The 13,280-nt window shown below is 36.7% G+C and overlaps 1 protein-coding gene across 1 annotated transcript; it reads left to right on the forward strand.

The window, feature by feature from the left end:
* Positions 1 to 372: 372 nt before the first annotated feature.
* On the forward strand, positions 373 to 12,870 carry LOC105043967 (26S proteasome non-ATPase regulatory subunit 13 homolog B). Its single transcript, XM_010921724.3, has 6 exons — positions 373 to 671; positions 5,721 to 6,167; positions 9,993 to 10,073; positions 11,484 to 11,680; positions 11,845 to 11,944; positions 12,307 to 12,870. Exons 1-6 carry the CDS (start codon positions 519 to 521, stop codon positions 12,490 to 12,492), a joined length of 1,164 nt encoding a protein of 387 aa, XP_010920026.2. The 5' UTR covers positions 373 to 518; the 3' UTR covers positions 12,493 to 12,870.
* The last annotated feature ends 410 nt before the right edge of the window (positions 12,871 to 13,280 follow it).

Below are 13,280 nucleotides of genomic sequence, written 5' to 3' on the forward strand. Positions count from 1 at the left end.
TGGCCTGCAAGCATGCGTCGCCAAAAGCAATGGGAAGAAAGGAAAAAAAAGAAAAATGCAAAACAAACAAGAAAAAAATATCGTCTCAATCCACAAAGATTCAATCAATAGCACTAAGCCACGTACCTAATGCCAGTAGGTCCTACACAAGTCTGGTCAATGTTTCGATAATCCTTTCGATGGAAAGGCTGTCCGGTGTCTACTCTCAACAGCTAAAAATGCCCAGATAAAAGGGTCCACTATGGTTCACCCATCACCGGGGCCAGATTCGTCCGATCCCATCTCAACGGTGGACCCATGAGACCACCTCGTAATATAATGCCGGCGCCGGGTCGAAAATCACCTCCGCCCTACTTCGCCTGGAGGTTAACGCCAGCTTTAAATAATAAAAAAAAGAAAGGAGTAAAAAAGGCGAAAGAAAGAGGCGAGAAAAACATAAGAAGCGGAGTTAGGGTTTCAAAGATTTCGTCCCGGAACGTATCGATCTCCTCTAGGGTCGGGCGGAGGTCGATCCAGCCATGGCGGGGGCTCTCCAGTACTTGGAATCGCAGCGGAACGCCCAGCCGGAACTCGCGGACTGGTACAATGCCCTGGCCGACTTGTACCAGCGGAAGCTCTGGCACCAGCTCACCCTCAAGCTTGAGCAGTTCGTGGCCCTAGCCGTCGTTCAGGTCTGCCCTTCTTCTCTCCCTCTTTGCTAGGGTTTAGGATCTTTGTGTAGTTACGTTAAATCCTCTACTTGCCTGGTCTTTTCAATGGATTTTGAGAAGATCAGGGTTCTTTTCGCATTTCTATCTTTGTCTCGGGCCTTTTTTGATGGATCTATGTGAACCTGTGGGTTTGTATGGTAAAATTCAGAACTTTTGTGGTAACGAACCTCTTTATTTTTTAAATTTTTCTAATTTTGTAGATCTATTGCTGTATAGATTAATGGAAAAGAACTGCTTTGTGTCCAAGATGCCTCTAATTGTGGTCTAAATTTGACCCTTTTTTTTTGTGTGTCTTTATCCAATGCTTCTCTTGTGTGGGCAGAGGAAACCCTTCAAAGGTTAGCTTTTGAGATGCTTGATAACGGAAACTATCTTGAAGACAAGGTGTTATAGTCCCTAAAGGCAACCCATTCCGTGATATTCCCTAACAATATGTAACAGTCTGTGACCAATTGAATTGTGTTTCAACTCAGATAACAATTTGATTCTGTTCCGATTGTTTAACGAGGGGTACTTTGTATAAGTTTTTGCAATCTGTAACTAGGTCAGTTGTTGGTTTTTCTCTGTTAGATATTTTCAAAGTGTCTGTAGAGCTTCAAGAGGCTTTTTGATTTAATGACTTTTCAAATTTTCATCTAGTTCTATCGTGGGGTTGTCTGTAATTGTTGTTTCATATTGTAGGAGGAGTATTTGTTCCCTGGCTGTTTGAAGTTTAGCTTATCCCTTTTATGATCTGATGAGCAGCAATACTGAAACAGAATGGCAGTCTTCCTATGCACTACTCATGGAATTGCCTTAGCTAGGGGGGAAAATTCCTATGAACATGGCCTAAGCCTGACATATGCTATCTCTGAACATTCATTTGATGAGATTGCTGACCTGAATAACTCATGGATCCGTCACCTATGAGAGCCACAGAGGATCTCCCATTTTCATACTTTGAATAGCTGTAACATGTGATAATAATGGCCTGACCCAACGGTTCGATCCTAACTGGGATTTATGATTTGAAATCTTTGGTGGTACCTAGCCTTTTTCAGTTTAGGCGACAGCCTTATCCTCAGCCATCCAATATGGAGAACTTAATTTCTATATGCTTACTCAGGTTTTTGGGCTAAAGACCAAATTACTCTGAAAGCTCTGTCACTTGAATTGGCTAATGAGAGACATGCAACTCATGGTTACAATGATAGGACTTTATAAATTCAAACTAAAGGAAAGGTTCAGACATTGTTTTCTGTTAACATGGATGTTGATGATTTTTTTTTTTTAGATGCCCTTTGCAGTACACCCGTGTGGTTCACATGTTGGTACCAACGACTACACCATGAAAATAATGGGCTTGATATTGTCTATATCCTTTAAAGCCCTCACCAAAGCAAAGAGTCTAGCAGTTAGTTTTCTTTCATGGAGAAGTTCCCTAGTGTCTAGATCCATAATAAGTAAGTGGACTTTTAGAAATCTAGCTTGAAAACAAGAGGCTCTTAGTGGAAGCAAATGGTGCACCAGAATCTGCATGCTTTTGTTAGAGTTAATTTTAATCATTGATCTGTTGTATATCATTCTTTTGAATATATTCTACTTGTGGCTTTAGTTGGTTACAGAATTTATACAACCGAGGTTAAAACGTTGAAGAGTCATTTTAGTGATGAGATGAATGTCTTGGAGCCATGCAGTGATTAGGTGAATATCTTGGAGTCATTTGCGATTAGATGGGGGATGATGTGGCTTGACTTACATTGAAAAGCCATATCAGCCCGAGTTAGTTAGTAATGGGTTCCCTCTTCCCCTCTTTTCTTTTTTCTCCCTTCGTAGGGCTTCCCGCTGCTTGAGAGAATTGTGTCTATCAGGGGAAGAGAAGAGGAAGAAGAGGAAAAAAAGAGGACCATCTCTCAGGGTGAGAAGCTTTTCTCTGTGGAAGTCATTTTTGGGATTTCGAAAGGTGGTTCAGCTGTATGTGCGATAATTTTATAAAGATTGAAAAATAAAGACATTCTTCTGAGAGGTCTGGAGTTCTTTTTTTTTTTCCCTATTCTTCATCTTTTCTTCTTTCTCTCCCCCCACTCTCTCCCTCTCCATCTTTTCTCTATTTCCTTGCTTCTTTGCATTCTAACCTAATATATTTACTGGTTTACTGCATAACTTGCTGAGAATCTCTTTATTCAGCTGTTATAATGCTATTTAATTCTTAGGTCCTGTACTTGTTCATTTTCTTGGCATGATTCACTATCCATATGTTAGTTACAATTGAGGATTACTCCTGTATTTGTTGAATTATAATTCTGTTTTGACATGTCCTGGAATTTCTGGATAGGCATAAAACCTATCTTTTTGTTACAATTGTTCAATGTAATCCTGAAATACCCTCATCTAGTGGTTCCAGTACTCTTTCATGGGAGTGCTTGTATCAGTTTGGGGCTGCTGTAACCTTTGTTGTGAAAGGGGCTTGTGAATCCCCTTTTGAGCATACTTAACCCTAAGATTTCATCAATTACCTAAGACCATCCACTTTCATTGTTCTTGTTTCCGGTTCTTTGTAAGACTACATTTATGCATTGCATTATTTCTGGTCTTTGGATACTTTCCACTAGAACATACTGTCATTTTCATTATTGATGACTCTTGCATGCTTGACTTTCGACAATTACTTGAAATTAAAGTTCAACTTGTTTTCTATGCTGTACTGGGTTTTTATCAAGAAGTATGCTCCATTTTATTGATAAAAAAGTTAGTGGTGTTTTAAAACATTCTTGAATGTTTTGGACATGAATTCTTTTTCTCCATTTTGTTCTGTTTAGGGCCACACTTTCTAAAAGATGTATAGATATCAAGTTCTTCCTTACTACTTGCATATGTATCAAATCATATCTTTTTATGAGGATGCACCAATATGAAGGAGTGATTTGATTCATGTAGAAGGAAAGGGGGGTGGATATAGATTGAAGATCATATGGGATGAAGTAGTAAAGAAGAACATGATATCTATACTTTTTTTAGAAAGTGCGGCCCCACTGGTATGAAGAAGTGATTTGATAGATGTAGAAGGAGAAAAGGGGTAAAGGTAGACATTAAATCACATGGGTTGAAGTAATGGCAAGGGACTTGATATCTATACATCTTTCAAAAAGTATGGTCCTAAACAAAGCGGAATGGAGGAAAAGGATTCATATAGCTAATTCCAATTACTTTGGGATTAAGGCTGAGTTGGTTCAAGTTGAATGCCTGTAGCTGTTATAGTGGGACTATCCTAGCTGAACTTGATACATAGCTTGGACTTGATTCTATATTTCAAGAAGCTTTGTTCAAAATGAAAATGCTATATGTGACTCAGCTTTGTTATTTGGCATCAAAAGTACTGGCAAGAAATGCATCACTCTGCCCAACGGCTCTAATTGAGATAAACTTTCTCCAAACTGTCTTGTCTAGGTTATGTTTGATATATTTTTGTCAATTCCTATCTTTATTGTTTATATTTGACCTTTAACATTCATGTTCTAACTAGACATTCTACAGATGGATTCCTGATTGTTTTAAGTGTGCTTCATTTCAGTACATGACTGAAGGATGGGTACTCTGACACTTGGTCCTTGACAGGCTTTTAGCAGGAAGCTGAATTGTATTGCAAGTTAAATGTCAAAATGTCCATTGTTTTTTTCTTTTTAAAGTGCATGCTCAGTGTCAACTAAATTTCAATCACAGGCCTTCTCATGGTTGCCTGGTAGGATTCCTTGTGTTCATTGCTTTTCTGCTTAATGTCATTTGTTTCTTCTGGATGATGTGAGTTGATATCATCTCTTGATTAGTTGAGAAATTCGTTTTGATGTGTTCTGAACTCTGTCTGATGAATTTTCTCATGGTTGTGTGGAGCTAGGACTCTAGATTATTTTGCCATAGATATTTTGGATTCAAATATGTGCCTTTTGTTACTTCTATATTTTGTACTTAATGTGATTTGTTGATTAGTCAAGAAGTCTGTGTTGATGTGTGCTCTACTCAGAATTGTGGGCCTTCTCATCATTGTCCAGAGTGCAGGATTATTGTTGAATAATCTTGTTGTTCATCTTGTGTGGTATTAGACAGATGCAACTTGTTCTTTCTGTAGGATGTGCATTGCTTTTTGTTTGTTGATTAGTTGAACAATCTATATCATAATGATCTGAAGGTAGAATCATGACATAGGTCATTTTGAGTCATTAATATTTTGATCTGGATATGACAAATCTCACAAGCGTGGGGTTGGGAAGATTAGTGCGCGTTAAGGAAAGATTTAGCGAACAGCTAATCTAGCACATCATATTAAGGAATGAAAAACTTTATGTTTCATTGTGTTGTCTGAGAAGTTAACTAGAGATGGTCTTTTCATATAGTTTTGCTTCTCTGAACCAAATGTTGCTGAAACAGACACCATTTAGCTTGCTCTTGCAAGAGTTCTTTGGGCCTTCCTTTCCTTGACTTTTGTTGTCAACCATTGGTTAATTTATGGGTAATAGAAAGCTTGGCTTCCATTTAGCACCATGCTATACGTCTATCTAGTTTTGGTATTATTCATCTCATATAATCAATTAATAATCTGGAGGTATTGCAGACAGTTAAGCCCTGAGCAAAGAAAGAATATCCTGAATGGTATTCTGTGCGTGAATTAGTTCTGTCTCTTTTAAAGTAAAATATGGGCGTGCTTTTTGACAATGTAAATGATAATTTCTTTAAGGCCGTCCATGTGCATTTAGTGGACAGAGAAATGAATGCTTTTAAGTGCATCACACTTTGGCTACATGCTTGTTGAGATATCTGGAAAATCTGGTTGAGATATTTTTGAACTCTCTATTGTGCTTGTTTATTTGATGCATCATCCTCTCTCTCTCTCTCTCACCCCCTCTCTGTGTGTGCGCACGCACATGCATGGATGTCTTATTTTAGTTTATTTGTGTTCTAGTCTTGTTTGACTTTGAACATATGTTCTACCTTGTGCTCACCTTATTCATTTATTTATTTATTTTTTATTTTTTTCAGGCGGGTGATGCTCTCATACAGCTATATCATAACTTCATTACGGACTTTGAGACAAAAATCAATCTCCTGAAACTTGCACATTTTGCTGTAGTAGTTTCACGTCAGTATTCAGAAAAAGAAGCTGCAATTAGCTATCTTGAGGGTGTAATTGAGAAGCTGCATGCTACAAAGGACTTACGAATTGAAGAGCCTATTTTATACGTGAAGATGCAAATAGCTGCATTTAATCTTGAGAAAGGGAATAAAAAGGAGTGTAAGAAACTTCTAGAAGAGGGGAAGGCCACACTAGATAGCATGACTGATGTTGATCCTTCGGTTCATGCTAGCTATTACTGGATATCTTCTCAATATCATAAATCTTGCCAGGAATTTGCTGAGTTTTATAAGAGTGCACTTCTTTATCTGGCATACACTACAGTTGATTCACTTTCAGAAGCATTCAAGCTGGTAAGATTTTTGTCTGTATGATAATTCAGATGTTGAATAAAATGGAAACATCTTGTTTTCCTGGTTTTCTAGAAATTCCTTTGATGCTGTCCATCTTCAACCTTTCCCAAGCACCAAAAACAATTTAGATTTTAAATTGGCTCTACTTTATACTTCTTTCTTCAGCCCGCTTGCTTGCTAGACTTAATTCTCTTTCTTCAGTTCTAATTATATTAATACATGGTATCGTAGAATGGAATTGATTGATATATTTAATATTTGTTAAAAGTTGATTGGGATTTAGTTATAAAGAATTTTGTGTTAAATTAGCATGTGGAATCTAGTAGCATACCATAGTCCATGTAAGATGCAGCTCCTCGAAGCATATCATACTCCATGTAAGATTAGTTTGAATGCAGATTGTAATCTGAAGCTTCCATATTCTTTGATTTGATAATTATGACCTCAAAATTTGGATTAAAGAAAAAAAAAAAAAAGATGTGATATGCATCAGATCCCTGCAGTGAAAATTGAAATTTCCAATTGCTTTGTCCCTTCTTTTCATCTCATCATCATCATCTTCTTCTTCTTCTTTTGCTTGTATATTCTTGATGACCTTTCCGATAGTCTTCTTTAGCCTGTATATTTTCAATGACCTTTCTGGTAATGTTAAGTTGGAGCATGAGCATGAGCTGTTGAAAAATCACCATTGGAAATATCAAGTTTTTACATGCATATATTATTGTGAGATTTTGATCTTGTTGTTTCTTTAAGAAGCATACATGACGAGGACTCGGGTGGTTTGTCTTTGTATCATTTGATGATTAAGGATGCTTGACTCCATTTTTAGCTATTTGGTGCTTTGCAACATCTTTAAGGGTTTGTTTAATGAATAATTTGTCCCTAGAATATGCCTTATCTAGTTAATAATGAGGATGTACAAGACTGGAGAATGGCAAGGTCTACAAAACTGATACTGAGAACTATATCGATACATTATTGGTTCAGTATGGTATGATTGGTACAGTACGATACCTATCCCATACCAAGACAGGTTTTTAGCACTTTTTCTCACTCCCAGCCATGGTACCATTCGAAACTGGGCAGTATGGACAGTTTTACTTAATCCAAACTAATACGGATTGGTTCGACTGGTATGCCTAACTGAACTGCAGTAGCGTAGCAGTACCTTACTAATATGGTATGGTAGGGGTTGTATTAGTTTGTACAGGATAGTATGCATTGGTACGACAAATTTTGGAGAAAGGATTTGACATATTAAGGAAAATTTGAGGTGCACAATCCCTAAAAGACAGAGATACTAAAAATGTCCTTTTAAAAGGAATCCGTTATCCCTATATTTTAGGGATTGTGTGCTCTGAGCCTTTCATGACTCCATTGATCACAATAAACTTCGCCCTCCTGTCACTCTACTCATTGCTTGGACTTCAGTCATGAGAACTTTATCTGATGGACAATGCATGCTGGCATCCGAAGAGAGACTAAGGTGAGACCAAATGTTCAAACACAAAGAATCGGCAACTCATATGTCTATATGTTACTTCTTTTCATGTCAACTTAGTACTTAAAAATATACGGATTGGCAATACTTCTTCAATTATGTGCAGCATTGTTCAAGCTTTTGCTAATGAAAGTGTTGTAAGCAAAATATGTTTAGTAAGTAGTGTCATGCAGATGATCATAAGTCACAGCTTTAAATATTTGTAGCATTATCTGCATGTCATTGTGGCCTTATAAATTCTGTTCTAGTGACTGTAAAAGGTCTGTTATATAAGCAGTGCCCTAAGATTTAAGTTGTTTTAAGCCGTGGCCTATATGTAATATGAGTCTTAAAACCTGATGATCATTTATGCAGCTGCATAGGTCCATGAATCCATGTATTTGCACAAAAATGCTAATATGTAATACTTTTCAAAATTATTTAATCATATTGTTCTAAGCAAGATAGAAGTAATACCAATTCCATATTCTCCCCCATGTATAATTTTGGCTTATCATCATGTTGTTGCAAGGTTTCAAAAATCAGCCTTTATTTGTGGGTTCTCAAGGTACGATTAGAACCTTAAGGGGAATGCAGCCACCTGGTGCTTGCCCATGCTGTTTGTATTTAGAAAATGTTAAAATGTAGAGTACTTATATTGCTAGATCAAAGAGAAGAAATGTTAGAATAGCTCAATCAAACATCAGAAAAATAAATAAAAAAAAAAAGAATATAGAGAGACAAAGGGCTACATGTCCAGGGCTTGGGCTTATGTGGGCCACTTGGGAACCCAACTTGTGACCTATCCATATACAAATGCAGCCTATTACCCTGTGCAGAGTGGTCATTTGGCTGCCTATGTATGTTCATAGATTGACATTTTAAAAGTTAAAATATTAGTGTTATGTTAGTGTGATTAAATGTTTTGTTAATTGCTGGATGCATAGTGACATGTACGTGAGATCTAGTGCTTAGATATGTTAAGGAAAATATGACAGTCTTGTTTCTGAATTTTATGTCCATTTAATGCTTAATTGATTATGAACAGATTTTGCTTGGCCTTGCCCGTATAATAAATTACCATAATTCATGGAATCTAACTACCATTACTGTTATCATACAGCACAGCATCTTCCATCGTTGTAATGGTATGTTATGAGGGGTTAATTTTATGTTACAATACTTTTTAACTATTTGTTGGTTTGGTCAATGTAGTCATTGGTGGCCCAAAGTTACTTAGCCATGTCTAAATGGCCTTGTTAAATATTACTTGCTCTTTTATTGGTTATAATAGTTTGCGACTTAGAAATCCATGTCTGCTCACATGAGCAAGTTAACAGAGATGCTTAGGTATGCTATAAAGTCTTTTAGCTTATTTCTCATTAAATGTTATACTTTTGATCTTTAATTGGTAACAACATAAATTGGTAGGGATGTCCGAAGGTTTGGTGCATTTGGTCATATTACCCATAGGTGTCATATCAACAATAGTGGGAACGAGTGTGTAAAAATCACATATAAGCTAAGTGTTCTAATATACATGAGCACTAAATATGTTACTGTCTAGCACAGGGTTGGCCTAGTTTGAATCTGCACCAGTGTGGGTCAAGCAACAACTCTAATTCCTTTTGCTTCAATGTAGGCTAATTTCTCATTGTGAGATGCATATCTTGGTTTTCATCTGCTCAGTACTCGACAAGCTGTTTCCTTTTTCTTATATTGTGAATTGGGTGAAGCTCAACAGAAGTCATGATTCAGATATTTAATGTAATGACTGTAGTCTGCAAACTGATTTGTTGACTTCCTTTAGGCTCTGTTTGAATGCTCAGCTATTGTGTCTGCAGATAATCTTGCACAGCTCAGAAAGGATCAAGAAACAAACAATAGAGGAGAAATTTGAGTAGTCCTTGGAAATCACAGATCCTGTTATCCCTTTTTTCAGGATAATTGAATTCCTCTCAGAAGCTGATTTTCATTATCCCTAAAATTTAGGGATATTGGGTTCCTAACAAGCTTTTTTGATCGGTCCCTTCTTTTTTTCTGTCTTCCTCTCGCACTTTCCACCTACGTGTTCTTATCCAGCCTATATTTTGTGCAGACATTCAAACAGTATTAGTTTAACGGATGTTAAGTTTTTTGTAATTTTTTCACTCCTTTCTACTCCTTTTTGTTTGTGAAGTAAATCTTGCAGCCCCTTTACAAGCTTTTGTTATCTATTCCACCAAGTTCTTGTTACTTTTTTAATTTAATCTTTCACTTAAAAATGTTGAAAAGCGAGTTTTTTTAATGTAGTAATGGTTGTCATCCTTGCTTGACTAATTTTTTTACTTGTTCTATGTGTTCAGGATTTGGCATTTGACCTTTCCCTTTCTGCTTTGCTGGGTGATAACATATATAACTTCGGGGAATTGCTTGCCCATCCCATTGTAAGTGAAAGCTTCACATAAATATTATGTCTTTTTATGCAAATATTAAACATTTAATTGTTTATGTTTGTGTCACAGAAAGTTGTTTGGTTCTTTGCTTAAAGAAAAAAAAAAAAGAATACAATTGATAGCGTTGTATGAAGTGATACATCTGGACTTGTTAAGATTTTAGTTGCATTTTTATATTTTTATTCAGGCAAGAGGGATTTTGTTCTTTGTTAATCTCATGCTTCCATGTCAATTTTGTAGTGTTCTTTTTGTTTGCATTCTTTTGTTCTCCTCTATATGTTGGTTGTAGCAACAAAGGGTGGGTTTAGCTTGATGTTCCACCTCGGTACTCCATTGACAATGAAGAAATTTTACTGTGTATGGATACTGCATTGACATGATGGAATCTGACTGGGTTCAGAATTTTGTACCCATCTTTCTTGATGTGTATTTTCTATATGTATTGTTTAAATTCATATATGCCTATGGTACACTAATAGATAATTTACTGGAACACATAGAGCTAGACTTTTTTAAAAACAAAAATCGTTGTTTTTTCCATTTGCCATCACAAATGGGTAGAACTGTATTTCCAAATATATGTACTTTGCTTACAGATATTGAATGGTAGCATTTGTATATATGCATGCAGGCATACACATTTATGCATGCAGGCAATGCACACATATTTGTGCATACTTGCATGCAATGCATGTTATGTGGTAAGAAATATGTATCTGATAAGTATCATAGTGTGTTTTGGGTTTTAGGCCATGTTTAGGCGAGCATGCATTATTTCCACATTACCATTATTCAGCTTCCATGGAGTGATGTTTTCTTAATCTTGTCATTGTTTTGTTATGCTTCTGTCTCAAAGTTCTGTTGTCTAGAATTTTCTCCTTGTAAGCATAACTGCCTAAATTTCTAAACACAATTTTCTTATAATATTGAATGGCTGTAGAAGACATAATTATCCTGAAACATGGAAAAAACACAGTGAAAAGGCAACTCTTGCTACGTTGCTGTACTTTATCTATTTTATTTGTTCCTTATTCTTCAGTGTAATATGAGGAGACAAAATTCTGCTAGTGCTTGAAAAAAACCTTTTATCATTTTCTCTGGCAGCAAGTATAGATTTCGGTAGAAACTCCATATGACAGGCAAAGAAACATTGAAAGTCTTGACTGTCTCTGGGAAAAAAATGACTATGGGTTTCTTCCAAGACATTCTGTCTTTTTTGCACGTTTTATTAGTAAAATGTTAGTTTCTTTTTATACTTTTGTTTTCAGTAGTCTGTTCTTGTTTTATGGTTGATATACCTAGGCTTTTATGTGCCTTGTCACTTTGTCTCCAACTACATAACTCTGAATTCAAATGCCCTATGTCCACTTAGATATGTTGAGCTTATGGTTTGTTTTACAGATCAATAGTCTTCTTGGAACCAAAGTGGAGTGGCTTTACCATATACTCCAGGCATTTAACACTGGCAATCTGATTCGCTATCAAGAACTCTGCCATGTTCATAATGCTGCTTTGAGTGCACAGCCTGCGTTAGTAGAGAATGAGAAGAAGCTACTTGAAAAAATAAATATTCTTTGTTTGATGGAAATCATCTTTAGGTAAGATCTGCTATGCATTACCAAATATGCATGCAGTTTTTCTAGAGTGCAATACAGGGACCTTAAGTTTAATGCTCATGTTCATCATTTTTATATTTTTAAATTTTATTTATTTATTTTTTATTGCTGCTTGATTTGACATGCTGCAATCTTGTTCTTTGCAGTCGGCCATCTGAAGATCGAACCATTCCATTAAGTATTATTGCCGAACGAACTAGACTTTCTATCGAAGATGTGGAATATCTTCTAATGAAAAGCCTCTCCGTAAGTATACTTTCTGCATTTATCTTTGTTGGCTGGGCAGGGAGATCTGCCTTAATGGTCATTTTCTTAGCTCATGCGAAGAAGGATCAGTCTTTTGAAATTCCCCAGACTAGAAAAAGTGGGGAGAAAACTTTTGACAATTGGAGCTGTATTCATTCTAGGGCATGTATTAGTCAAACGGCCAAAACAAATTCAACCTCATTAAAATTATACAAGCCCTTTCATCAGTTTGATGTTTAGATTAATCTACCTAACTTTTGGTTTCTATTGTGGAGTAAGCAAAAGCACCGTAGGTGTCATTTGTAGTTTAGTTATTGCTACTTATGTCACGTTGTATTGATACTTCTGGATATACTAAACAGGTTCATCTTATCGAAGGCATAATAGATCAAGTTGAGGGCACAATTCATGTCTCATGGGTGCAGCCTAGGGTTTTGGGAATCTTGCAGATCAAATCCTTGCGCGATCGGCTGGATGCATGGATAGGCAAGGTGCATACAACTTTGTTGTCAGTTGAAGCAGAGACGCCTGATCTAGTGGCATCATGATGTGCGACCCCGTAGCCTCTCCTTTACAAGCTCTTTGTAACAGCTTACAGCACGGAAGGAAGCAGAGGAAACATTGCTGCAGCCCTTGTCCGAGTCCTCTCTCTTTTGCCTTGAATATTTTTTGTGCACGAGGGGCGGCAGCTGAGAGCTGACCTGAGGCCTGTATTTTTTAAATCTTTCAGAAAACTGTTAGAATTTGAGATATGCTTGCAGAGACGGAGGACCATATGTTTCAGGCCAGTGAACACTTTCAAGTCAGATCATCTATTTCTTTTGTGATTCAGCAATGATGCATGCTGGACATTAATGCAACAAATGCTGCTCACTTATTCACACTGTTTGGTCTTCATAATTATTTGAATCATTTAATTTGTTGTTTACGCATGTGCTGCATGATGAGAACTGAATTTGGATGTCAGCTGCCATTTAGTAGAAATATGGTTTATCAGGTTTTTTAGGGATTATGAAAATGGAATCTGGTACTGGATAAGGCATTGTTAATAAATCGGAAGAAAACATCCCTGCCATGTTTAACTGCGCTTGGAGACTCGAGTAGCTTATCTTTTCTGATTCAGCTTTGTGGGCTGTTCATGCTTGCTCACACCAAAAGATGATATTTCACATCACAGGGCTTTGGAATGTTTGCATACTTGGATTGCTCTTTCAGATCATCATTTGCCAACTTGGGGGCGCTTTGTATTGTGTTGTGACAATGGTAGAATAAACTGATATTATGGTCAAGGAATTGTTATGCAGATGGCATATGAAATTTGTGCTGCGGCCAACAG

Source organism: Elaeis guineensis, chromosome 4 (assembly GCF_000442705.2).
Source record: "Elaeis guineensis isolate ETL-2024a chromosome 4, EG11, whole genome shotgun sequence".
Classification (NCBI taxonomy): Eukaryota; Viridiplantae; Streptophyta; class Magnoliopsida; order Arecales; family Arecaceae; genus Elaeis; species Elaeis guineensis.

Excerpts from the sequence above, each read along its gene's own strand:
- LOC105043967 (XM_010921724.3), top strand. The coding sequence starts at position 519 with ATGGCGGGGGCTCTCCAGTACTTGGAATCGCAGCGGAACGCCCAGCCG. Across the intron at positions 6,168-9,992 it reads TTTCAGAAGCATTCAAGCTG|GATTTGGCATTTGACCTTTC; the intron begins GTAAGATTTTTG and ends CTATGTGTTCAG. Across the intron at positions 10,074-11,483 it reads AATTGCTTGCCCATCCCATT|ATCAATAGTCTTCTTGGAAC; the intron begins GTAAGTGAAAGC and ends TTTGTTTTACAG.